The 26670-nt window shown below is 57.6% G+C and overlaps 1 protein-coding gene across 6 annotated transcripts in view; it reads left to right on the top strand.

Annotated features, from left to right (window-relative positions):
- RGS12 (regulator of G protein signaling 12) overlaps nt 1-25794 on the top strand; it is a 162089-nt gene extending 136295 nt beyond the window's left edge. For 4 of the 6 annotated variants that reach the window (XM_017514339.2, XM_037733414.1, XM_017514341.2 and 1 more), the window contains 14 exons: nt 908-1077; nt 1580-1672; nt 2453-2596; nt 3335-3514; nt 3812-3965; nt 7257-7333; nt 9071-9265; nt 9597-9670; nt 10188-10314; nt 12253-12349; nt 14159-14238; nt 14631-14784; nt 16446-16985; nt 25338-25794. In XM_017514339.2, the coding sequence (XP_017369828.1) occupies nt 908-1077; nt 1580-1672; nt 2453-2596; nt 3335-3514; nt 3812-3965; nt 7257-7333; nt 9071-9265; nt 9597-9670; nt 10188-10314; nt 12253-12349; nt 14159-14238; nt 14631-14784; nt 16446-16985; nt 25338-25567 (2315 nt within the window). In that variant the 3' untranslated portion in view covers nt 25568-25794. Of the gene's footprint in view, nt 1-907; nt 1078-1579; nt 1673-2452; nt 2597-3334; nt 3515-3811; nt 3966-7256; nt 7334-9070; nt 9266-9596; nt 9671-10187; nt 10315-12252; nt 12350-14158; nt 14239-14630; nt 14785-16445; nt 17698-23736; nt 23749-25337 lie in introns of those variants that run through there. The other 2 variants (XR_001820557.2, XM_017514340.2) reach the window with 2 other exon arrangements.
- Nucleotides 25795-26670: the final 876 nt, after the last annotated feature.

Here is a 26670-nt window from a genome sequence, read left to right as displayed (position 1 = left end):
AGTCCCTGAGGCTGGGCTCACAATGGGCAGTATCCCTTCCTCTTGGGCTCAGGCCAGGCTGCCCACTCAGGGACAGGGATGTCCACAACACTGCTCGCATCAGGTGGACAAGGGTGATGAATGGGGACTTCCTGGGCACCTCCCTTCTCTTTATTCAAGAGCTTAGAAGATGCTGGGAACCAAAGTCCATTAAGGGCCATTTTGCAGACATGTCAGGCAGGAGCCGGCATCCTAGGGTGCGTGCTGTGCCATATCTCATGTCAGGTCCCCCATAGATAAGTTGCTAGGCTGACATGCGTGGCTGGGGGCCCAGCTCTGGACACTGTGCCTGAGCATTTTGTGTTGAGAAGGAGCCTACATGCAGAGCAGTGTGCACTCACGGGTATGTGGGCTCCGCATCCGGAGGGTGAGCCTCGTGCCCCCTTAGACTGCGCACTCTCCCCCGAGGGCACCCCGGGTTGGGACATAACACGCATGGAGTCCACGGCGCCCAGCTGCTTTTGCTCCCAGTCCATTTGGGCAGTGCCTCCCTGCTGTGCATGGTCTTAGTGCCCCTTGTGGTCTTAGTGCCCCTTGTGTGCTCATGTTTTTGTGTAAGGTTAGTTGCTTTTCCTGTTCAACCCTGTGACTGTGTTGTTCGGGCGAGTGTGCATGTGTGAGTGTATGAGTGTGCGTGTAAGGGCATTGTGTGAGCATGCACATGTGAATGTGTGTGTGTGCTCACGTGCATACATGTGGAGACACACAGGCTGGGGTCTGTGTTTCATTCCCTGCCTGTTTGAACTGAACAGGTGTTGGAGGGAACAGAGCTTGCTGCGTGTCCCGGGGCCTCCCATGGGTGGGCAGAGCGCTCGCTGGGCTAGGGCGGAGGGCCGGGGTGCAGGTGCTGTCTGTGCTGGTCCCGCAGAGTTGACGGGTGCTGACCTGAAGGACTGCGTGAGCAACAACAGCCTGAGCAGCAATGCCAGCCTCCCCAGCGTGCAGAGCTGCCGGCGCCTGCGTGAGAGGAGGGTCGCCAGCTGGGCTGTGTCCTTTGAGCGCCTGCTACAGGACCCTGTTGGTGTCCGCTACTTCTCTGTGAGTGGGGAAGAGCTGGGGCCAGCGGGACAGTCTGGGCTCTGCAGAGACAATGGAGCAGGATCTGCAGCCCGCCCTAGAGACAGCGGCACCCTGCGGGCCCTGAGCAGCTCTGTGGCACGGGTCTCCCCTCCCTGGACCGCTGCCCTCTCAAGAGCCCAGAGGAGGGTGGGTTGAGTCCTGCCTCTGGTTCTGCCCCAGGGAGAGTCCCCAGCCTTCTTGATCTCTGCCGGGGTCTCTCTGCAGCTCACAACACTGGAGCTTCCTGTGTGCATTCAGGAGCCAGGTGCCTGCTGCCAACTCTTCAAAGAGATGTTTTGCTTTTGGGAAAACGGCTGGAAGCAGCAGCACGGTTCTGTAAAGTGCTGAGAAGCAATGAGGTTTCTCTCTCAAGGTCCTTGGGCAGCTCCCCAAGCAGCTTGTGACCCCATGGTTTCTGTAGAAGGGAAGTAAGAAGAAAGTGGGACCCTGTGTCAATGTTAATGAATGGTGTTTTTCTTAGGATTTTCTAAGGAAAGAATTCAGTGAAGAAAACATTTTATTCTGGCAGGCCTGTGAATATTTTAATCATGTTCCTGCACATGACAAAAAAGAGGTAAGTCCACACTGAGAAGTAGGGGCTGTGGGAGAGCAGCGTGGTCTCATTCGAGGCTGGCTTAGCGCGCACCGAGTATCTAGAGCATTGGAAAATGGATGTTAAATATTTTCACATGGCTTGAAAAAAATCGTTTCTTTTTCAGAATAAATTTTTAAATATACATGATATTTAATTTTGCCTAAACATGGTTTGTATAAACGCCCTCAGCCACAGCTTTTACTGGCAGATGGGTTGTCTTTCAGTGTGTTGGAATTCAGAGGAAGGAATGTGTATTTAGGGGAATTTGAAAGAAAATGTGAGGCAGGAGAGCATCCCAGGCCATGGGTTTCATAGCTTCTCCCCCTGCACCTGGTGGGAGGTGCAGGAGAAGCCTGGAGGATGCCTCCGCCTGGTCTGGCTGCTGTTTGCTCAGTCGGCCTGTGGCCTCGCTTCCAGGCTCTGGGGCCACTTTCATCTGCTTGCAATGCTTCGAGCGGGCCTGTGCTCTCACCTCGCTAAGACACGTGTGCCTATCGACACACAGCAGTATTGCCTCTGCACAGCTGCTGCTGGGCTAGCCCAGGCCTTTGGGACACTTTCAGTATCCATTTAAACAATCGTTGGGGAGCCCATTCAGTGCTGCTGCATTCTGGCTGCACTGTTATTTATTCAAGCAAGAGGTATTTCCTGGGGCCATGAGAACACATCTGTCGTGCCCGGGGGTGTTGGGCCTTGGCATGCAGCACTAGCGTGGGGAGAGGAAGCTGTCCAGGGCTGCTCAGGCGCCTTTCCTGTCAGCTTTCCTACAGGGCCCGGGAGATTTTCAGTAAGTTTCTGTGCAGCAAAGCCACCACCCCAGTCAACATCGACAGCCAGGCCCAGCTAGCAGATGATGTCCTCCGTGCACCTCACCCGGACATGTTCAAGGAGCAGCAGCTCCAGGTAACCCCAGGCTGCGGGAGCTTGTGGGGAGCCCAGGCTAAGGCTCGGCCTATATGGTCCACTTTCAAAGAACACATGCTACCAGGCGGGTCAGTGTTTTGAGAGCATCACAGATGTGGGTAGAGAAACGCAGACAGGAAGTGGGGGTCTCAGCAGAGCCATGAAGTAAGAAGTCTTGAACCACATTGTGCCTGTCCGCAGTGACCCGGCTCTTCACATTGTACGTGTGCATTTGTGTGAAATGACACCTTCATGGTGATGGCGTATCGCATGTGTGGTTTTGCAGTTCGGGACTTCACTGTGGTGATGCGCACAAGGCCCCATGCTGTTTGAGCCGTGCCTCTGCATGTCACTGTGCCACGTGGGTGATGTTCGCAGAAGCGTAGGGTGACATTTTCAAGGCAGTCTGCTGTTAGATCCCAGTCGCTTTTGGTTTTAATCTTATTTAACAAAATAAAAGTTCTCCGGAGTCTGCTCATGCTGCTGGCTTCTGTAAGTTGTCAGAATTCACTAATTTTAAGAGTGATAAAGGCTGGTTTTTGATGAGACAGAAGGCTCAGATATGAAGGCACACTGGAAATAACTCTGTAGTACCCTCAGGGCTGGCGGGGAAGGTGGGCTGAAATGGTGTCTTTTGGAACTGGGCCAGTGGTGGCCTACAGGTTGCCACGCAGCCCTGAACCTGCGGCCGCAGGTCCGGGTCCTCCTGTGATTGTCCTGCCTTACGTCTCCTCCCAGATCTTCAATCTCATGAAGTTTGATAGCTACACTCGCTTTCTGAAGTCCCCGCTGTACCAGGAGTGCATCCTGGCGGAAGTGGAGGGCCGAGCACTCCCAGACTCGCAGGAGGTCCCCAGCAGCCCGGCCTCCAAGCACAGCCTCGGTTCAGAACACTCCAGTGTGTCCACGCCAAAAAAGGTGACCTCCCCGAGGCTGGCCTCACACCCCTGTGGGCTGTGTGTCATCAGCTGAGAGCTGTTCTATGGGAGGTAAAGAGAGGCCCTGTCGGCTTCTTCACCAGTGGCGGGTGACGCTCCATGCTGGAAAGTTCCAGCTGTGTTTCTGGAGTCCTGTCAGGACCACACTATGACCCTCAGAAGCATCGATACCATCCCATAGAGTGCTTGTGTTACAGCTCAGTATTGTCTCCTTTGCACTTATATAATAGTAAAATAACTTCACAGCGTTTTAACCAAGGTTTCCATTTGATGACAGTTAAATGGAAAATCAAAATCCGGGCGATCCCTGAACGAAGAGCTGGGAGATGAGGACAGCGAGAAGAAGCGGAAAGGCGCGTTTTTCTTGTGGTCGCGGACCAGGAGCACTGGGAGGTCCCAGAAGAAGAGAGAGCACGGGGACCACACAGACGGTTTGTGGGGTGGCCCTTGGGCTGTGATGTCCAGGCCAGCCAGCCGCGTCCCCACCCAGGCTGCTGCCCTGGGGTTGGTGATGACCTTGGGCCATGTGTGCAGTGAGAGGCCTGGCCAGCAGGTCGAGGAAACTTGTCTGAGAAACTGAGGAGTGCCGCTGTGCCTAGGGACACGACCTGTCAGCCAGCCAGAGGGCAGTAGGGCTGCGTCACAGTCTTCCAGAGAAAAGGGCTCTGTACGCTCCAGCCTATTCCCACCTCAGGCCTTTCCCCCCACAGTGGCGGCTGAACATCTGTGTCCTCTCCTGCTTTTCACTATAAAAGGAACAGGTGCTTCTGGTAGAAAATTTGGAAAACACAATCAAGTGAAAACAGGAACACACAAATGTGCTATTGGGCGTCTACCCTGATGGCAGCTTGGTTCTCTCCGGGGCTTTTTCCTGGGTAGCTGTCAGTGTCGCTGTGCTTTTTACACATGCGTGGTGTTCTTGAGTGTAGCAGTGGAGTAGCGAGCACTTTTCAAGCTAAGATTGTTTGGTATTGGATATTGGGGGTTGCCCGTTCTGGATGCTGTGTCCCTTTTTTCTCTTGTGCATATCTGAGACTCCCTGTAACAAAAGTTAGACAGAGAGATGGCTCCCAGGGCACCAGGGGCGGGGCCACAGGGCCCTTGGTGGCTCCTGGCTGAGCTCTAGACGCTAGCCTGCTGGTGTTGGTGGGTGGCAGGGCAGAGGTCATGGAGATGCCCATGCTGAAGGCTGGCAAAGATGAGGCCATTTTGTACCAGGTGCTGAAAAGCACACAGGGGAGAGCTGGGAAGATTTTCTTCTCTAGAGATTTTTGAGAAAGGGATTGGTTTTCAGGAATGAGTGTCCTGCCTGAAGGTAGTGGGCTGGTGCTAAGCTGGTGGTCTCCAAGTTTAAATCAGGCAGTGACGTGATTGTGCTAGCACAGCCGGTACAGCCCTGGCGGAGGCTGGTGAGCGGGGCGCTCTGTGCTCCCCTGCTGCAGCTCTTGTGCCTGCTGTCCTTGCCAAGCCCTTGGTGCATGGCTGCTCCCCGCCTGCATGGGGCAGCATTGTGCCCGGGGCATGGAGGGAGACACTGGCGAGGGCATGGGCTTGGCGTGGGCAGCCCTGAGCTCCAGGCCATGCTGCAAGGTGCCCTTCTCTAAGCAAAGGTAGCTGGGAGTAGTAGAGTTCGCCTTTGTGGGACTCCACCTGGGAGACAGACACCGTCTTATTAGATGGGGCCAGGCCTCCCGAGTACCTGGGACATGAGGGAGTGTTCACTCCAGACACTTGCCCTTGTCCCCACACCTGGCGGATCCGAAAAGGGCTTTTATAACCCTGATAGGGCTGGGTGTGGTGGCTCACACCTGTAATCCCAGCACTTTGGGAGGCTGAGGCAGGCGGATTGTCTGAGCTCCAGAGTTAGAGACCAGCCTGGGCAACATGGTAAGGCTCTACTAAAAATACAAAAAATAAATAAATAAATAAAATAAGAGGGGCCAGGTAGGTGGCTCATGCCTGTAATCCCAGCACTTTGGGAGGCTGAGGTGGGCAGATCACCTGAGGTCAGAAGTTCAAGACCACCCTGGCCAATGTGACAAAACCCTGTCTCTACTAAAAACAACAAAATTAGCCACATATGATGGTGCATGCCTGTAATCCCAGCACTCGGGAGGTTGAAGCAGGAGAATCACTTGAACCCAGGAGGTGGAGGTCGGGATTGCAGGAGCCAAGATCGTGCCACTGCACTCCAGGCTGGGCAACAGATTGAGACTCTGTTTCAAAAAAAAAAAGAAAAAGAAAAAATTAGCTGGGTGTGGTGGTGGACGCCTGTAGTCCCAGCTACTTAGAAGGCTGAAGCATGAGAATTGTTTGAACCTGGGAGGCAGAGGTTGCAGTTAACTGAGAACTACACTCCAGTTTGGGCAACAGAGCAAGACTCTATCTCAAAAAAAAAAAAAAAAACTGAATCCTTGATAGCAGTGGGGCATGGTGGCTCATGCCTTTAAATTCCAGTGCTTTGGGAGGCCTAGATGTGGAGATGAGCTGAGTGTAGGAGTTCAACACCAGTCTAGGCAACATAGCAAGACACTCACCTCTACAAAAAAAATTTTTAAATTGGCCAAGTGTGGTGGCACACCAGTAGCCCTAGCTATTGGGGAGGCTGAGGTAGGAATAAGAGTGCCTGGGCCCAGGAGTTGGAGGCTGCAGTGAGCTATGATCGTGCCACTGCCCTCCGGCCTGAGGGACCCGGCGAGCCACGATCGTGCCACTGCCCTCCGGCCTGAGGGACCTGGCGAGCCACGATCATGCCACTGCGCTCCGGCCTGAGGGACACGGCGAGCCACGATCGTGCCACTGTGCTCCGGCCTGAGGGACACGGTGAGCCACGATCGTGCCACTGCGCTCCAGCCTGAGGGACACGGCGAGCCACGATCGTGCCACTGCGCTCCGGCCTGAGGGACACGGCGAGGCTTTGTCTCTAAAAACACAAAGCAAACCAAAAAATAAAACCCTGACTGCACACCCCAGAACTAGCACATTCTGATCTTGGCGTAGGATTTGGCCTAGGTATCTGTTGTTATGGAAGGTGGCCGCAGGCTGGAGGCAGGGGGTCTGGGAGCTGCCTTCTCTTCCCTGCTCAGGCCCCAGAGGCCATGTGCAGCAGCATGGTTTGACAGCAGGTTCTGTTTTAAGCCCTTTGAGTGTCAGAATTTTCGTGATTTGTAGCTTAGCCTAAGAATGTATTTAGTTGAGGTTGGTGATAATTGACACTTGATTATGAGTCATGTCAGGATGTCAGAGGAAAAGGACGTGGACTGAGTGGGTCAGAGGCCGCATCCAACTGAGAGCGCTGGCTGCTGCCACAGTGAGGGGTTTGCAGTTAGGCCCAGAGACTACACCTGGGGATGAAAACTCCAGATCAAATGGAGGAGAGGCCCAGCTAGGACATGCACCTGCATGCGTGCTGTGGAGCTGCACGTACTGATGTGACTGGTTGGGCACCTGCCATGAGCCAAGCACATTTTGGAGCCAGGATGTGGTAGTGGACAGGGCAGAGGGTGGCATCTCTGCTGCATGGTAGGAAGAGCCGCGTTGGCCCCTTCCAGGGTTAGGAAGACACATGAGACTCATCTCTGCCAGGCAAGGCGAGGCGGTGCTTGGGAGGGGCTTTCTGGCGTCGCTACATCTGTTTAGCTTTAAGAGGGCAGAGGGTTGGGAGATATGACCAAATAGATGGGGCTCTGATTGACATGAGTCACTGTGTTTCCCCCGTTAAGACCCCCTGCATGCCAATGGAGGCCTGTGTCGCCGAGAGTCCCAGGGCTCTGTGTCCTCTGCGGGGAGCCTGGACCTGGTGAGTCACTGTCTCCTGTTGTCCCTCAGGCCTCAGGGCTGCCCCCACCAGCTGATTGCTGACCTCCCTCCCATGGAAACCCGTGTTTACAAAACCCAGCATTCATTCTGTAAAGCTGGGGTATGAGGCTCAGGTGCCGGCCCACGTCCAATGAATGACAAAGTGCAGGGCTGGCCCAGGGCCTCATTAGGCCCCAGCCTTGCGGTCCCCCAGCCTAGGGTTCCTGAGATGGCACCAAAAAACTATGACTTACACAAGGGAGGGAACTAAAAGTATCTTTGTGTTTATTTCTTAAATCCTTTTGTTGTGATTTAGTGAAGATGTCTTGAACTCCCACTAGGAATAAGCGGAGGCTCCAAGAGCAGGCGCTCCTGGCTCACCGCATGAGATCCCATCCGCTCTCGCACTGCGGGCCTTGTGCCTCTGTCTGCAGGCCACTTGTCTGGCCTGCACTCTCTCTCACGCCTGCTCACTACTTGGTTCGTGCTTGAGGGAGATGAGTGGGTACAGGCGGGACTCATGAGCTAGCTAGGTGTTGTTTGATAGGAATTTTGGAAAACCTCACTGGTTGCCAGCATCCTAGTCATTTGAAATTTTCCGACAGTAAGTAATGTAGAATATAATTTCTCTTCAGTCGTTCCAAATAACACTGGAAGCTATAAGGATTTACCAAGTTTCAGCTCCTGCTGCCTAATACCTCCTACCCCCAAACTTAGAGGCTTAAGATGATTACTATTGTGCTGTATCTCTGGGTCAGTTTGGTGGTTCTGCCCATTCTGGCCAGTCTTGCCGTGTGTTTCTGGTTACCTGGCACATGAGCCAGCTGGCTGGTCCCAAAGGCCCTTAGTTGCATAGCTGGCCCTTGTTGGCCCTTGGCTGGGGCGGGAGCACCGACAGGACCCCTCATTTGCCTCACTCAGTGGGCCAGTTCACCCCATCCCACAGCTGTCTCAGGGACCCTGACAGTGAGCAGAGCAGGATGGCCTCTGGAGGCCCAGGCTCAGAGCTGCTCATTCTGCCCACCGGGTCTGGGCTGGGGCTGACTCCACCTCCTCATGGGAGGAGCCACAAAGGTATATTGTGAGGGGTGTGGACACAGGGAAGGAGATGGTTGGGACCGTTTGTGCACCAGCCTGCCACTGCACAAACTAGTTTACTGAAATCATGCTCAGGGAGAAGAGACCTCAGACTACCAGAAGACAGTGATAACTAAGTAACAGTCCAGGTGAGGTTTACATCAGAACGGTGTGCACGGGGAGCTATGTATACAGAGGATGGGGGCTGGAACCCAGAGCCCCAGGAGGGAGTGATCCACACAGGCAGCTTCAGTGGGCCCCATAGGACGGCTCTGCTTCTGGGTGGAGAAGCCCGGATGTGCCTGCTGAGCAGAGCCACGTAAGGGCCCATGCTGTCTTGAGCATGATGGCCAGTGAGGCCCAGAGCTGAGAGAATGATGACTGTTCTCCCATGTTAATCCACAACACCCAACACCTTAGGCAGTGTGGACTGAGCCTGAGAGGTGTGCACCTGTGGAGCTGTGGGTGGGACAGTGGCAGGGCGCCAGCTCCCCAGCACAAGCAGCCTGAGCCTGGGCTGCCCCAGAAGGTGCCCCGGGAGCTGCAGGTGAGGGCGCCAGCCTCCCCAGTACGAGCAGCTTGGGCCTGGGTTGCCCCGGGAGGCACCCCGCACCCCTGTGACACTGGCGCCTGCATGGCTGTTTGTCTCCCTGCTCCCCAGTCGGAGGCCTGCAGGACCCTGGCGCCTGAGAAGGACAAGGCCACCAAGCACTGCTGCATTCACCTCCCGGATGGGACATCCTGTGTGGTAGCTGTCAAGGCGGGCTTCTCCATCAAAGAGATCCTGTCCGGACTCTGTGAGAGGCATGGCATCAACGGGGCGGCCGCAGACCTCTTCCTGGTGGGCGGGGACAAGGTACTGACCCGCCTGACCTTCATGCTGCCCCTAGGCCATGGCCTGCCCACTGCTTGTCCCTCAGCTTTGCCAGAGTCCTCCGGCTGCCCCTCCTCTGCTCCTCATTTCAGCAGTGCCTGGGGTGGAGGCCGGGTGATCTGAACTGAGCTCTCTGCTGGGAACACTTTGCATGTGGGTGCTAGGTTGGTGTGGCAAGAGTGATCGCTTTCTTTGGATGGCTATTTTTGAAGTTGCTCTTTTGCTCTGCACAGCTGTGCGCCTGGGGCACAATGTTCTGCCTTTTGGGGGCTGCCTGCTGTGCCCACGTTGATTCTGGTCCTTTGTTCCCCAGCCTCTGGTACTGCACCAAGACAGTAGCATCCTGGAGTCAAGGGACCTGCGTCTAGAAAAGCGCACCTTGTTTCGGTGAGAGGAAGATGCTGTTATCACCTGAGGTTCCCAGAGCCCACCCGCGTGCCCACTACCTGCTAGTCTCTGTGCTTATCGGGTAGCCTGTGCTACCTTAGTGGATGCTCCATGCTGGGCTACGATGGGGTGTCGGTAGGGCGGGGGGTGGAGGTCCACATGAGGCAGCCCCCTGCAAGCCCGGGGGTGAGAGGGGCCCTCTCCCTCCAGCCCCGTGAACAGGGGCTGCCCTGGCCTGGTGAGCACAGCCCCCTAAGATGCATAGCGGGAGGGGCAGGAGTGTTCTCTCAGGGCGGATGCCCCACAGGTAGCCAGGCCACTCTGCAGGATGCTGCTATTGCGGGAGGAGGAGGCCACAGCCCTGGCTTGGCCTGGCATTTCCCATGTGGAGGAAGGCACTTACTGACCAGCTGGGGCTTGAGGGCGGCCTGGGACTGTGCTGTAGTTCTGCTCATGAGACTGAGCTCCTAATGAGGGCTGACATGAGTTTGTAGTGAATTTTTCCATCCCCCACCAGGCTGGATCTTGTACCGATTAACCGGTCAGTGGGACTCAAGGCCAAGCCCACCAAGCCTGTCACGGAGGTGCTGCGGCCCGTGGTGGCCAAGTATGGGCTGGACCTCGGTGGCCTGCTGGTGAGACTGGTGAGTACTGCACGGGCGTTAGCATCGCGGGAACTATCTTTTCCCTTTGGCAGCCTCTGTGTTGTTCGCTGAAGAGGACACACCAGGAAGTGGTGTCTTCCCCCAGTCTGGTTGTCCCCCTGGAGGAGAGGACACAGCCTCTGCCATCCGCAGTTCTGGCTCTGTGCAGTGGAAGCCATCATGATTTCTTTCAAAAAATAATTATTTGAGATGTGGTTTTGCTCCAGGAAGGCCAAAATGATAAATCCACCAACCAACCCTGGAATATCCCCAACCACTGGCAAATGTGATCAGATAATGGAGTGCAAATGGCCCCGCCCCCACTGCACCTGCTAGGCACGGGCATTATGCTGGTGGCCCAAGTGCACGATCACATGTGCATGTCCTGATTCTCACCTGCACTTTAGATTTCAGAACGCAGCTGACGTTTACAGCCTGTACCATTATGTTGTTGGATGGGGTTAGGAAAGAAAACCCTGCCTGGGGTGGTGACAGCAAGCACTGGGTGGGCCACGAGAGACAGGGAGAGCTGGGCCTCACTGGGTGTGCTCCAGAGCATGGGGGTTTAGGGCACAGTGTCCGCCTTGCCTTCTTTCCTTGTCAACTTTATTAGAGCAATGATTTCAAGTATTTTCAGGATTTTAATTTTCCCTGAAACTGCACTCAGATATATTCAATGTATTCACTTTGAAGTGAACAAGAAGAGCCTATTAAATTATTTACAGACACCAGCTCCGAGGGTAACCTGAAGCCTCTTCCCTGCCCTGTGGGGTCCATCCTGGAGTCTGGAAATCTGCGGGTCGGAGACAGACCGTGCCTGGCTTCCAGTGTGCCCCTGTGGCCGGCTCTGGAGACCCTAAGCAATTGCTTAGCCCCGGAGGTCGCAGTTTCCCTGGCTGTAATATTGGTCATGGCAGCACACTCGTGGCATTGTTGGGAGGCACCAGGGTGGAAGGCTGGCTTCGGTCAGGCTCGCTCCTATGAGCTGCAGCCCTCGGCTGCCAAGGTCTCCAGGCCAGGCAGGGTTAGGGCTGTGGGGGCTGTGAAGGATTCGTGTGGAATGGGTTGTTTGGGATGCGGCTTTTTCTTGGATGCTTTCTCCTGACCTCTCCAGTGAATTCCTGGGCCCCCTATGCCCACAAATGTGGTGGAGGAAGCGGGACCTGGGGCAGCTCCTCTGCTTCGCCCCCAGGGCTCACCACACCTGGCCAGTGAACCAGCCCCTTCAGGAGCTCAGAGCCTCTCCCTCCGGGCATTGGACGGCTGCTGTTCCCCTGACTGACAGATTGTGAATGCCAAACAAGTTGATTTGTGATTATGGCAGGCAAAGAGCCAGACTCTCTGCCAGAGGAGAGCTCCAACCCAGAGACAACAGCTCCAGCCCTGTAGCTGGTGCCACTGCATTCCAGCGTCAGACCTGGTCCTAAAGGTGTCTGCCTTTGCTTCCTTGTTTACAAAGGAGAATATCTGCTCTCAGTATCCCCTCTGAGCAGTGTTGGAGGATTGGTGAGCGGGTTTTTAGGGAGGCTATCATCCAGGTTGTGAGCAATGTGGAGACTTCTATGAGCTTCAGTTCTTATTTCAGAGTATTTTCATGCATTTTAAAGCATTAAATATGTGGGTGAAGGTGCTTCTGGGGTTCACACATGTTGCCCTGCCCCTGGGCCTTGGAGGGGACTGGTGCAGAAGGTGCTGCCCATGCAGTTCCTCAGGGCATTGCTCCCCGGGGCCAGCCACGGTGATCAGAGTTAGTTACCCACGTCAGGAGCCCGGCCCAGTCCCAGCCCGTGTGCCTGAGTCAGGCAGGCCTCACCCCGGGGCCATCTCCTTCGTGTCTCCATTGAGCCTAGGATGGTTATGCAGTTGGGCGGGATCACACACACCTGTTCCCTGAAGTTCCAATCCGGGTAAATTATTCAGTGCCCATCTCTGCCCTAGAGTGGAGAGAAGGAGCCCCTGGACCTCGGCGCCCCTATATCAAGTCTGGACGGACAGAGGGTTGTCTTGGAGGAGAAGGACCCTTCCAGAGGAAAGGGTGAGTAAGACCGGCACAGGGGAGGGGGCGGGCAGGGCTGGCGCAAGGGAGGGGGCCGCAGGGCCGGCACAGGGGAGGGCGTAGGGCTGGTGCAAGAGGGAGGGAGAGTGAGGCCAGCGCAGGGGAGGGGGCTGTAGGGCTGGCACAGGGGAGGGGGCAGGCAGGACTAGTGCAGCGGGGAGGGAGAGTGGGACCAGTATAGGGGAGAGGGCAGGCCCAGGGAAGGGAGGAGGCTTTGGAGTCTGCACACAAAAGGGAAATGGTCTAGGCCCCTGGTCCCTCCTCGGTGCCCTGATCTGGCACCCTTCCCTCCGGGCACGAAACAGGAAGCCAGGACAGTAGACAGCTGTGCCCTGCCCCGCAAAGTGGGAGCCTGCTTTGGTCATGACAGTCCTGCCCTGGGGAAGCTGGGGTCCGGCCAGCAGTCTTCAGAGATGGGCTCACTGCCCAGCCCCCACCTGGTGCTGACACACAAGAGCCAGCCCTCCTCAGAGCCCTGGTTGAGAGCCTTGCCTGAGGAAGGTTACTCAGACCCAGGCGGGTGGGGCCTGCAGGTGCAGGTGGTGTAGGGAGGTGTGTCTCTTGGAGAGAGCTTTCTGGAAGCCCCTCTGCAGACACTCTGGATAGACAGCTCACTTTGTCAGGAGACACTTCAGGTGACATTGGGCTGCCCCTCTGTTTTTCAGGATGTTGGCCCCAATGATGTCACGCAGGGCACATGTGGCTCACTTGTCCCCACCCAGGGAGACCTGGGCCATGGGTCCCAGGCAGAAGCAAATGCTGAGGCCGTCAGCCTTAGAGCTCCAACCCTTGCTCCCCTCCCCAACTCCTCATAGAGCAGAGACCCTTCCCCCAGGCCACCCTTTGCTTTAGGGAAAGCCTCACCCCAGACCCTGACCCCCAGGCAGGTGGCGTGAGCACAGCATGTATAACCCAGCAGGGTGGCCTCTGGCTTTGCCCCGGCTGGCCCTCGGTGCCCAGGGTCCACTGGGGCTCAGGGCCTGTTTGTGCACAGGCAAGTCCTGTGGGGGGCTGGAGTGAGGCATGCAGCATTTTTGTTGGGCTGTATGTGGGGCAGGACCTCGACTCCCCTAGTAACATCTGGGCCAGAGAAATGGGCTTGAGACTGTTAGTGCCAGCAAAGGCCAGCCTGTGGCCTTGACCTGGGGCAAAGGCCATATTTCAAAATATGTGCTGGCCTGGCACGGTGGCTCACACCTGTAGTTCCAGCACTTTGGGAGGCCGAGGCAAGTGGATCACCTGAGGTCAGGAGTTTGAAACCAGCCTGGCCGACATGGTGAAACCTCATCTCTACTAAAAATACAAAAATTAGCCAGGTGTGGTGGTGGGCGCCTGTAATCCCAGCTACTCAGGAGGCTGAGGCAGGAGAATCGCTTGAATCTGAGAGAAGGAGGTTGCAGTGAGCTGAGATCATGCCACTGCACTCCAGCCTGGTGACAGGGCGAGACTCTGTCTCAAAAAAAGGGAAAAATAGTAAATATAAGACTGTGACCTTCTAAAGAATATTCATGCCAAATAGTATATGAAATGAGCTTTTCAATTTCAACATCACTCTTCCAGAAAGTTCCCAGTTAGATGTACAGATCCCCACTATGTGTGTGGAGGACGGGCCTTCTCTCCTGCCCCATGGAGTCTCCCCTGCGGGCTGTGTATGGTGCATAAGGGCAGCAGATACCTTGTGGCTTCTCTGCAGCTTTGCTATCAGAGACCGTGGGATCAGGTTGTCTATAAAACGTTGAGATGGATTTGCGAGTCCCTGAAATTATAAAGCTTTCTGATTTTGTTTAGCATCCACAGATAAACAGAAAGGCGCTCCCGTCAAACAGAACACAGCTATAAATTCCAGCTCCAGAAACCACTCGGCTACGGTAATTCCCCGCCCTGGCCCACCCTGTGCCCTGCTTCCCTCTGCGGCCCGCCTGCTCTGCACAGCGCCCGGGTGCTTCTCGTGCCTGCCTGTCACTGTGTGTCTCCTGCACACTGCTTGGCGGGGTCTGTCCTGTCCCTGCTGATGCCCAGCTCCCTCTTACCTGTGAAGGACCAGCTGCTGACGTTCTTTTCTTCTGAGGTGGGGGCGGTTGTACCTTAAATGCTATTCTTGTTTGTAATCTTGATCATTGCAATTGGTTTTTCTGCAATGCATGCAAATTCTGTGTCAGTGCAATCTGTATTTCATAGAACCTTCTAATCTATAACTAATGAATGATACATTGTCATGTATTGAAATGAAAGTAGAACTTTGACTTTCCTTCTAATGCAGGGAGAGGAAAGAACACTAGGCAAGTCTAATTCTATTAAAATAAAAGGAGAAAATGGAAAAAATGCTAGGGATCCCCGGCTTTCAAAGAGAGAAGAATCTATTGCAAAGATTGGGAAAAAAAAATATCAGAAAATTAATTTGGACGAAGCAGAGGGTATGTGAACTTTTTAAAACTTCCACGTTTTTAGTAAATGCACAGTTTCCAGTATAGTCAGTAGAGCTGCTCTGAGCTGTCAGCATCTGGGTGACTGTGGTTCTTCTCTGTGGCCTGGAGGATACATGCCTCCTGGGGGCAGTCTGGGGGCTGTTGGGATCACTTCACCAAAACCCCAGTTTTCAGACCGAGTGCCAGGTTCTTAGGGTGTCAGGGGCAGCCGATGTGAGCAGCACTATCTGCCCTGAGATGCCACAGGCTCCGCCAGGCTCTGCCTCCTCTCACCCAGGCTCCTCCCCATGACCCCACCTCTGGCTTGCGCCAGGGCCCCAGCGTGGGTGGAGGCACAGTTGGCATTAGAGAGTCCACACTAGGCAGAGTTGGGTGCCCAGGAGAGGGGAGGCGGAGCACCCCGGCCTGGAAGGAAGGGCCGTGGGCTTGCTGACTTCTCTTGGCCACGGGGTCAGCGAGGCAGGTCAGTCTGCACACCGCTGAGCTCCAGGAGAGTTGGCAGGCATACCTGGAAGACTGAGATGGAGATGAGTCCTTTGTTGAAGCTGCTTTTTCCTCTAGAAGCTTGTAACAAAGAGAAGCATTGAAAACAGAATCCAAATCAGCAGCTGTCACTGTGACCTGAATTTTCATCCAGGGCATATTTGCCAGTGCACTTGGCGTGTCATGGCTTTGTCACAGCTGGCTGTGGAGTCCGAGCTCACGTACCTCCAGCCTTTGTTAGCCACCAAGCACAAGGAAATCACATGCACTCTTTGAGGCTCCTATATTTCTGAGAACCAGCGAAATTGGAGATTTTAGATTCCCTGTAGTTGTTAAAAAGTCAGAGTGTGATTTCAGTGCTAGAGAAATCCCAGTTTAGACACCATCTATCTTGAATGGTGGCCTTGGGGCCTGCTACACTAGAAAGTCTGGCCCAGTTAAGAAAAGAGCTCAGGGGGAGCCAGTGAAGAAGCTGGAGGTGCCTGCAGGCCCTGGAGTTGTTGGGCAGTGGGAGGCCCAGGGGCACCAGTCCTGGCCCCTCGGGGCTGTGGAGCTCCAGCAGAGAGAGAGGGAGGGTACGTGTTGCCCCCTCTGGCCTAGGCCTGGAAGGGCCACCCTCTGCCCAGAGGCATTGACCCAGGAGAGGCAGGCATGGATTTGAAGGTGCCCCTCCCAGACCACCCATCTCAGGGCCTTCCTCTCCTCCCTCCTTGGGTTCATCCTCCTGCCAACTTTGAGGATGGCAGCTGTACCCAGGACTCAGTGGTGCCTCAGACGCTGACCAACCGGAGAAGGGGCCAGTACTCAGAGGGCCCCAAGTCCTCAGCCCAGGCCAGAGAGCCCCACAGTATCCTACTCAGACAGCATCAGTGCATAACTGTGTGGAGTCAGGGGTCTTGTTTATTCAAGTCTGGACCTCATGCAGCTTGGTTTTCAGGGAGTCACAGCTTTTTCAGACTCCTGAAGACAGAGCGTGCTAGAAGCCACAGGGCTCTCCCTTCCTCTCTGTACAGGAAGACAGTGTGGACGGAAAAGGGCTCTTCTTGACCCACAGCCGATAGGGTATTAGGACAGCCCAGGATGAGAGCTTTCTAGAATGTTCTGCTGTGACAGGCATTAATGTGAAACTCTCTAAAACATAGTCACTCTGGGTTTTCTTCCAATAGAGTTTTTTGAGCTTATTTCCAAAGCTCAGAGCAACAGAGCAGATGACCAACGTGGGCTGCTAAGGAAGGAAGACCTGGTGTTGCCAGAGTTCCTTCGTTTACCGCCTGGTTCCACAGAACTCACCCTCCCCACTGCGGCTGCCATGGCCAAGGGCTTTAGCAAGAGAGGCGCAACAGGCAGTGGCCGGGAGAGCGCCTCCCAGCCCAGCGAGCAGTGGGAGCCCGCCCAGGAGAGCAGCGACAGCCTGTCCACCAGCCCGGGCTCTGCCCCCAGCCCCCCTGGGACGACTTCCCCTGGGCAGAAGTCTCCCAGCGGGGCCTTCTGTACCCCCCAGTCCCCCAGCTCCCTCGAGCAGGAGGGCACCACACAGATCTGGAAGAGGCAGTCTCGGGAAGTGGAGGCCAGGGGCATCCAGACGGTGGAGGATGAGCATGTGGCTGAGCTGACCCTGATGGGGGAGGGGGACATCAGCAGCCCCAACAGCACCTTGCTGCCGCCGCCCTCTGCCCCCCAGGACGCGCTGGAACCTTCAAGACCAGGTACCTCCAGGTTCTGATCCCCTCCACCTTGGCCCCGTCAGCGCAGTCTGCTCAGCTTCCAGTCAGAAAGGACAGCGGGCCCCCGGCCGCCACTGTTTGCTGGCAGTCTCGGTGGCCCCTCCTCACCTGCTGTTTGGTGGCTTCCTTGGCCCTCTCAGAAAGGAGGGGCTCGTGTGGCCCCAGGCCAGTGTCTATTAGGATGGTTGCCCCGAGGCGCTCCAGGCAGGCGTCCTGGGGTCTCGAGAGGCTCTTGCAGGAATGAAGCATGGCAGTGCCTGCATCCAGGTCTGGGAACACCCTGGGCGAGGCCTGGGGGTTTCTGAAAGTGGAGGCCTTCCTTTCCAAACTTGGACAGCGCCCATTTTTAGTGTTTATGTCTCAAGTCTGAAAAACAATAGCATTTGTCTTGAGTGAGGAAGTGAAGCCCCTGTATTTATAGCAGGAGAGGGCTCTGAGACACAGGCCTGTCCTCAGGGAGAGCCTTGAGAGTACAGCTGGGACCACCGGCAGCCCCCATAGCAGGTGCTGTGGGTGCTCGGGAGTTGAGTGACATCAGCAGGGCTCCTTGACTGTGGGTGTCACAGGCATTTCTCAAAGGAGTCAGGGGAGTCAGTGGGTGTGAAGGTGAACAGGATGGTCTGGTAGCAGGGATATTTCCACGAGCCACAAATATCAGAAACTGAAGCGAGGCTCCCAGCAGGAAGCAGGGGAAGTGGCCTGTGTGGCCGTCCCCTGGAGAGAGGAGCCACTCAGGGTGTGTGTCACGGAGCGTGCTTGGGGTGTGTGGACACCCCTGTGGTAGTCTACTACTGGGGGCGATGGGAGCGCCTCTCCGTCCTGCACCCTGGTCCAGGATGCTGATGGCAGCGGGAGTCCTGCCACCGGGTCTGGTCTGATCAGACCTGTAGCCTGGACCTTGCTAGGGGACCAGGGAGTGCACATCTGTAGATCTGTACATATCTGGGCTTTGGGGGCCACGTGTGGTGTGGGAGGAGCTCCCTGGTCCCTTTCCCAGCCAGGACATGCCTGGATGAGAAAGCCTGAGGTGCCTGGCGTGCCCACTGGTGCCACTCCGCAGCCTCTGCCCCTGGCCCAAGTCCCCTCGTCCCGTCTCCAGACACCTGTGTGGCCGTCACCTGCGTTTTGAGCCTGTTCTTCCTGGAGTAATAAACTCTGGACGTCATGACTGGACTGACTGGCTTCCAACTTTCCTTTCTCATTTGAAGCTTTGTTTCCACTTTAGAAAATAATAAAAATGTTTTAATCTACAGGAAATATTACACATTTTTAGGAGATTAAATGGATTAATCTACCGGCTTTTGCTTGCCTGTAATCCCAGATACTCTGGAGGCTGAGGCAGGAAAATCGCTTGAACTCAGGAGGTGGAAGTTGCAGTGGGCTGAGATTGCGCCACTGCACTCCAGCCTGGGCGACAGAGTGAGGCTTAGCCTTGAATATACATACGTGTGTGTGTGTGTGTGTGTGTGTGTGTGTGTGTGTGTGTGTGTATATATATATATATCATTCACTGAACAAAACTCTGAGCGCCTGGTGTGCTCCCAGCGGCACAGTTATGCAGCAGGATGGCAGAAGGGCTGGCGGCCCCGTGGGTGGGTGCTGAGATGAGCTGTCCCTCTGGCCCTCAGGCTGCAGTCCTTTGCCCACACCCCGGCCACGTGGCCCTGGGGCTGGGGCTGGCTCTGTGCACAGGTCTGGGGTGTGGGGTGCGTCGGGCTGCCTGGGAGGGCTAGACAGACCCACATGTTCTCTCTCCTGCCAGGGGCCGTCAGCATGGAGGTGGTTTACAGTACAGGCACAGCCGAGCACCCACAGCTGGTGTCCCTGATGTGTTGGTGGCAGGAGGGCGGGAGGTGCCGGCCTTGAGAGGAGCAGGTCCCCCTGCTCTGGTGGCTGCCCCCAACTGCCACTGGCCAGAACCAGCTCTCCACATCACTGGCTCCCCAGCCCCTGTGCAGTTGGGCACCCTGGGCCCTTGGCTCTTGGGCTGTCTCCTAGGAGGAGACCCAGCAGGAGAAAGGGGTGGGAGTGGCTTTGGCCATAGGTCATAGGTCATAGGTCTGTGTCCGCCACGTGCCTGTCACCAGCAACACCAGACAACTACCGAGGACCTGCCCAGTCTTCCTGGTGGTGCTGGCTGTGGGTTGCTTGGTGGGGACGTTGAGACAGAAACTGCTCTGTGCTGCTTGCTTTCTGGAACCCTCACTCTAACGAGATTCTCTGTATTGGAGAGGTCCTTGTCGCATGGGCCTCGAGTCAGTCACCTGCCCCTGGCGGCGAAGGAAACAGGCTGTGAGTGCCATAGTGGTGCGATGGAGCCTCTTTCACAACCGTGGGCCTGGGTGAGCCTGGACTGAGCGCTCACCCGTCATTGTCAGGGTTTAGGGGCTTGGGAGTCATCCCGGGTCACACTTTATGATGTGGACAATTGATGCCTCCTCACAATGTGGCAGCCACCCTGGACCCAGTATCTGGGATGAGATACACAACACAGGCTCCTGCCCACTCCACAGTCACGGTGGGTGGCATGCCAGCTATGCATGGGGGCTGCCAGCAACAGCCCTGAGGTAGGGGGAGTCTCCATAGAGCTGCACCACCCCACCCTGCCCTTCCAGCCTTGGCACCACGCACTGTGCCACTCAGCCCCCGCACCATGCACCGCATGGTGCTCCACCCCACCCTTCCAGCCTCAGCATCACCCACCATGCCATCCCATCCTTCTAGCCCCAGTGCTACACGCCACACAGCACTCCACTCCATCCACCATGCCCCGAGACCCGTCAGCATGGCTGGCCAGTACCCCCCATGCGTGTCTGGTCCCAGAGGAATGTGGGCGAGTCTCATCTTTTGGCCACTTGCCACCAGGCCACCCAGTTTAATGCCCCTGAGCCTTCGCTCTTTGACACACACAACAGAGGCTCCAGGCGGGAGAAGTGCCAGGCCCCTCACCAGGCTCCAGGGCATTCTGAGGGGGCGTGCATGTGTCCACACGGTGCTGTGTGTATTAGTCTGTTTTCACGCTGCTATGAAGAACTACCCGAGACTGGGTAATTTATGAAGAAAAGAGGCTTAATTGACTCACAGTTCCGCATGGCTGGGGAGGCCTTAGGAAACTTGCAGTCAGGGTGGAAGGCAGCTTTTCACAGGGCACAGGAGAGAATGAGTGCCAGCAGGGCAAATGCCAGGCGCTTATAAAACCATCAGACTCACTCAGTATCACGAGAACAGCATGGGGGAAACACCCCACCCCATGATCCATTTACCTTCACCTGGTCCTGCCCTTGGCATCTGAGGATTTGGATGGGGACACAGACCCAAACCACACCCGTGAAACCACACCTGTGTGTCAGGCAGATATGCCCATGTGCGTGCACACCTGGTGTGTGTGCGTGTGACCTGTGTCTGCATGACACACATTTTGTGCATGTCTGTTCTCATGGGGAGGGAGCAGTCCCTCCAGCACCGCTGCGTCCTGCCTTTAGAAGTCATCTTCCGTCCTACACTGCAGCAGACGCGCTTTGTGTTTTCACAAAGGAGAGAGGTGTTCAAAATGTCGCGTGCACCCACACCCCAGTTTCCAATGCACAGTGCTCCTTCCATATGCGCAATCTTAAAACATGTTCTTAGGATTGTGTTGGTATTAATTCCAGATAAGCCCCAGATCTTCTTAACCAGATCTGTTTAGTTTACAACAAAAAACCTGGAAGCTGGGTGGTCTCACTGCTGGCCAGCTGGCTGCAAGGGCACAGTCAGGGGGTCCTGGCTGGCAGCTGGAGGCCAGTGGCTCCTCCCAGCCCCTTTGGGAAGGCTGAGTGCCCAGCGCCGTGGCCAGGCTGGGCTCCTGGTGCAGAGGTCCCAAGAGGATGCAGACTCCACATGCTGGTAGGGAGGTGCCAGGCACCTCCTCAGGAGGGGTCCCCGTACAGCTGTCCTGGGGCTGGGGTCCCCCGGGGCAGCTCACTGGGTGGGGGCAGGGGTCACTCAACCTGGAGGCCCTAGTGTCACAGCTGCCAGTGTCCCCTAGGGACACATTTGGGCCCAGTGGCTCTCAGGCGCTTGGAGCTCAGCTACCTGCCAGGTGCATGCTGGTCTCCAGCTCTCCACAGATGCTTGCCTGCTGGGATGTCTGTGTCCTGGAAGTGAGGGCACGCCCCTCACCCTGGGAGTGAGAGTACCCTCTGTGACACGGCCACTATGTCGTCCCTGCTGAAGCCTGGGTGAGGATGCAGCCTTGCCCGGCTCCTGCTCTGTCCAGAGCCACTCCTGTGAGAGAGGCCTCCTTGGCAGGTCCCGTACCCAGCCCTCTGCAGGAACAGATGTAGCTTAGGTGCCCTCACTGCGATGTGGTTTGAGAAATGCTGGCTTTCTCGGGGACACAGCCACCAGAGCCAGCCACTGGTCTCAGGCTTGCAAAGCTGCTGGGGCACCTGCTAGGTGCCTCTCCAGAACCGCCTCTCCTCAGAACACCTCCTGGCACCTGCCCAGCCTTGTGGCTCCCCAGGGGCTTCTGAGCTGACCAGTTGGCCTGGGCCCTCCTCTATAGCCCGCAGCCCGGCTGTGACACGTGGTCCTCCCGGATCTCACCACAAGACACCCTAGGTTGCTCCCCTCCACCTCTGAAGTGTCTGCCCTCTGCCTGAAGTTTCAGCCAGGTCTTGCAGAGTGGAAGTCTCAGGGCTGCAAGTGACCGTGGCCTGGCCCACCCCCATGTTCCCGCTTCAGCCAGTACTGCTGGAGCTCCGGCCTGCAGCCCCTCCCTGGGATCTGCCACATGCACGGCTGTGCCCTGAGTCATTCCCACTCCTGTTCCCCGTGCACCACGCTGTGCACCTGCTGGGCACTGTCCAACCCCTCACCAGTGCCCGGAAGTATTTGAGGAGCTCTTTCTCAGCCCCAGCCCATCACAGGCACAGTCATGATTCTGGCTGGGGACCCACAGGGACAGGGGGACCTGGGGGCTCCCACTCTGGAACCAAGGTTCAAGGGTGGCTCTCTTTCCCATGGAGGCCCATCAGCAGGAGTATGCAGGCCTCCGTGGGAGCCCGTGGAGCGTGCTGCGGTGGGAAGGCTGGGAAGGGAAGGGGCTTTGGGAGCTAGGATGGATTGTGGGGTCCCCGCCTCTGTCTTCCCCTCACCTCCCCCTTCCTCCTGTGTTCTCAGTGTGAGCCGGCTCAGCCATGCCTGGGTGTCCTGGTGTCCTGTGAGCTTCCAAGGGGCACTAGGGAGGCTTAACAGAGGAGGTGGCTGCAGTTAGCAGCAGAGATGATTTGAAGCATGGGGGCAGAGGCTGAGCAAAGTGCCTGGGGACAGGGTCCCTCTGGGGACAGGAAGGGCAGTGGGACAGGTGGCAGGCCTGGGTCTCAGAGGAGAGCCTGGGAGGCAGCTGAGAGCCCCTGCTCCCGCTGTGCCTGCCAGGAGGTGGGGTCCTGACTCAGCCTTGAGGACCAGGGTGGAGTGGGGGCCTGACCTTTGCTGCCCCAGGCCCTTCCTGTCCAGACATTCCTGGACAAGTGTGGGGGAGGCCCTGGGGCGACCGGCAGCTGGTGAGGGGCCCACCCATGTGGAAGGAGAGGCCTTCCTGCTGTGTCTTGTGGGGCTTCCATCATGGCCCCCTTCCAGGAGGGCTGGACAGCGCAGTCACAGCGGCACGACCAGCCAGCCGAGGGCAGGGAGCCGTGGGGCCCACAGGAGGGGAGGGGTTCAGAGGTGGCCCAAGGGGCAGGGAACGAGATCCCATTGTGGCCTCACGTCTGGATGTTAGGCGATGTGGGACAGGTCAGAACGAGCCGGCACCGGGATTGAGATCAAGAGGCCAGGCCCCTCTGGAGGCGGCACAGGCTCTGCCTGGGGCCTGTAGCCCTGCTGGGTCTCTGCGTCGCCATCCCTGCCAGGGAAATGCTGGGTAGGAAGTGCTTGCCAGGCAGGCCCGGGCACGCAGGTCATGAGGCTACCCGCTGCTCAGGGCTGGGCCCAGCGGCTGAGTCAGGCCTGGGGTGAGGCTGGGCCGCATAGGCAGGAGGGGCCTGGCTGTAGCCCCCTCTTTGTGAGGTGGGCGTAGTGGCCAGTACGGAGCTGCCCTCTCTCTCCTGTCTCCAGAAACAAGTGTTTCTCCCCATCTTGAGCACACTAGCTGTCCGGGGCTCACAGGGACCTGTCCTTCCATCTGTCCATGTGGGGCCGGTGGGGCAGAGCCTGGGTCCTGGATTTGTGTGGGGTCACAGGCCCCTTGAGAGCCTGATGAATGCTCCAGGCAAATGCCCAAATGCCCACTGTATTGACCGGCGACGGGGGGCAAACCCCTGCGTCTCCCCACACCTGATCATCTCCCAGCCCTGCAGCCGGCTATTTGGTGTCATGGGGACCCGGTGACAAGAAGGAGATGGATGGAGCTGTCCCCTTGTACCCTGGGGGCAGGGCTGGCTCCTAGCCCTGGCAGAACCTAGCAGGACACTTGTTGAATGAGCAGAGGCCCGACTAGGAGAAGCTTTTGATTTCAGCTGCTCCACGTGGACCCTGGGCCTCCAGAGGACATCTGCACCTGGCCTGCCTAAGACACGCAGGCCTGGAGCAGCCCACACGCGGGCTGGGCGCTCTGGTGCTGCGTATCGGGGCCAGGATGAGGGCCTTTAGGGCCACTGCCGGGACTTGTTCAAGTGAACGGGCGGGGCATGCTCAAGAGGGGAGCCACGCCTTCTGCCCGCAGCCCAGACTTACTCATGGGCGCCTCATGGAGGCTGCTTCCAGAAGCTTGGACCGAACGGCGGGGGTATGCTGGGTGGAGGACTTTGATGGCCGTGGAGCAGCTGGGGCACCAATGACCCTGTGGTCATCTCAGGGACCTCAGAACTGTGGATTGAGGAGGGTCTTCACCTTCCCTGGCAAGGCCTTTGGTTCACCAGGGGAGACCGAGGCCCAGGGAGGGCAGCCGTTCATAGCAAGGACCCTTTGTCCCTGGTTCTCATCGGCTGGGGGCCGGCTCCTCCTGCAGCCAGCCTTCTGGGGGCCCAGGCCTGCTGCTCCTGCCACCCCACGGGCGCCTCAAGGCCCTCACCTTGTCATAGGCATGACTGTCTCAGGGCCTCGGCCCCAGGCTCAGTGAGGAAGGGAGCTCCTGGACCCCTGTGTGGACATATGCCGGGCACGCAGGAACCTGCCCCCGAAGCCTGCTCCTCTGAGTCAATAAGACACCCCCACTGTGCAGATGGGGAGGTGGAGTCGCTGATCGGGGAAGGGCTTCTGGGTCCTCCCAGCACGGGGACTGCCCTGCCCTGCCTAGGCCCTGGGTCCCGCCATGGAGCTCCAGGGGCATGTGAACCCACCCATCCTCATGCCCTTCACTCCCCTCAGCCCCACCCTTTGTTGGCCCCTGGGGACTCCACCCTGGCATAGGCATGACTGTCCTCCAGGGTCCATGTGGACGCCACCAGACATGGCCGGCAGTGACGCCCTGGGTAGGAAGACTTCCCGGGGGTGCTGGCAAGGAGATGGCCTGCCACGTTGGGTCTAGAAGCTTCCAAGGCCTGCTTAGGCAGCCAGGAACTCCTGGAGGTGGAGTGGGCACTGGAGGCGGAAGTGGGGCCAGAGTCACTGAACAGCCCAGAAGAGGGGCCTAAGCAGGGGGATCAGGGATGGAGGGGGAGGGTGCATGACAGGCAGGCCTGAAGCAGGGTGTGTGACGGGGCCCAGGCAGCCAGCCAGGTGGGCAAGCAGGTGGCCAGCCTGGTAGGATGGGGCAGGCCAGTGATGCAGGGCTCAGGGCCCGCTCTGCCAGGCTGTGAGGGTCCAGCCTTCCTGGAACTGTCCCACCCTAGTGCTTGGCCCCCTGGAGGTGGCCCCTGAGGAAGAAGTAGGGGCCACGACAGCCTGAGACGTGTAGTCAGGGCTGGGGCTCCCCTGGGGGCCCAGCTCTGTTTCTGAGCTACACTGGGGAGGGGGGGGTGGGGAGTGGGTGGGGAGGGGTGTGGTGGGGTTTGGGAGTGTGTGTGGGGGTGCAGGGTTTCTGAGTGTGTGAGAGGGTGGCGGGGTTTCTGAGTGTGTGAGGGGGTGGCGGGGTTTCTGAGTGTGTGGGGGGTGGGGTTTCTGAGTGTGGGGGCTCTACCACTTGGTGGCAGGTGTTCTGCTCTGGGCTCTGGGAATAGTCCATCTCCCCCGGATGCAGCTGCCCCAGCCTGGAGGCTCACAGTGGGAGGCCAGCTGCCTCTGGGATGTGTTTGGGGTGTTTCAGGGACCCCCCCCCACAGCCATTGTCTGTGCAGGGACCTTGGGGTGCGGGTTGGGTTCCAGGGGCCCAGTGCTGCGCCAGGCAGGTGACACCTTCTCTTCTCCCTGTGACAGGAAGCAGGGCCCACAGCAGCAGAGGCCTCCCAGGTAACAGAATCATCGACGTGGATCTCGTCACTGGCTCAGCGCCTGGACGGGGTGGCTGCACTATGGGTGCTTGGGCTGGCCCCGGGAGGTCGCAGGTCAGCAGTGAGTCTCCTGCATCAGATCTCCCCAGCCTGAGCCCCGTCCCGGGTGAGCCTGCCAAGCCCAAGGCCAGCACGCACCACGCCACCTTCGTCTGAGCTGCCCCCGCCTGGCCAACTCCTGTGGACACATCGGGTTGGGGGCAGCCCAAGTGGATTCTCTGGGCCTCAGAAGGGCCACCTGGCCACCAAACCCTCAGGAGCCGAGCCAGGAGGGCAAGGGGTGACCTCACCGGAGGGACTGGCCCCAGACACTCGCCGTGCTGGCCGTGAGGCTCCCCGGCCAAGGCCCGCAGCTGCCCAATAAAGCGTTTCTGAGGACCCAAGCGTTGGCCTGGTGCTGGGTGCTGGGGACACAGACCCCTCGTTCTTGGGACTCTGAGCGCATCCCCGGGAGGTCGTGCAGGAGACACAGGGGCCTGAGGAGGAGAAGTGCCCCAGGGTAAGGTCGAGGGGGCTTTGAGGAGAGGGGAGCTTGGCTCTCAGGGCCTGAGGGCCAGGACCAGATGGCAGAGACTGTGCCTGTCGAGTCGTGGGGACCCTGCTGCTGCTGTCCTGAGCCCCCTGCCCCGGCCTTGTTTATTGGGCTGGTCTGAGAGCCTTTCTGGGGAGGGACTGTCTAAACTACAACTTGACGGCAGAGGAAATCTAGAAAGAGTCCCGGCCTGTGCCAAGGCCTTGGGGCTAAAGAGGCCTGAGTGCAGACAGCAAGCCGACGTCGCTGGGTTGAGTCGGAAGAGGCAGGGCCATCCCCCAGGTTGCCTCGATGGAACCCCTAATGCTGAGGAACCTCGGGACAGGGTGATCGGTGAGCTCCTCACAGCATCCCAGAGGCCTGAGAGCACAGCAATTCCCCTGGGTCTGTTCTAGAAGCTTCCAGGGAGTGGATGGACCCCAGTTAGTGGTGCTCCAGGAAGGGGGCTGGGGGAGGGGTTGGAAGGGAAGATGGAGCTTGGTACCAGCTGTGTGCACCACCCATCACGGTGCCCATTGTGCCCTCAGCACCCACCATGCCCCCAGGGCCCACTTCCCCCCTTACCCACCGTGCCCCTGGGGACCCACCTTGTCCCCACACCCACCACTTTGCCCCTCACCCACCATGCTGGTACCCACCACGCCCCTGGGACCAACCTCGCCCTCTCACCCACTGTGCCCCTGGGACCCACCTCGCCCCCTCACCCACTGTGCCCCCAGGACCCACC

This window comes from Cebus imitator, unplaced genomic scaffold (genome assembly GCF_001604975.1).
Source record: "Cebus imitator isolate Cc_AM_T3 unplaced genomic scaffold, Cebus_imitator-1.0 Scaffold522, whole genome shotgun sequence".
Lineage (NCBI taxonomy): Eukaryota > Metazoa > Chordata > Mammalia > Primates > Cebidae > Cebus > Cebus imitator.
Note: the sequence above shows the minus strand (reverse complement) of the source record. Positions and strands in the feature narration are given on the sequence as shown.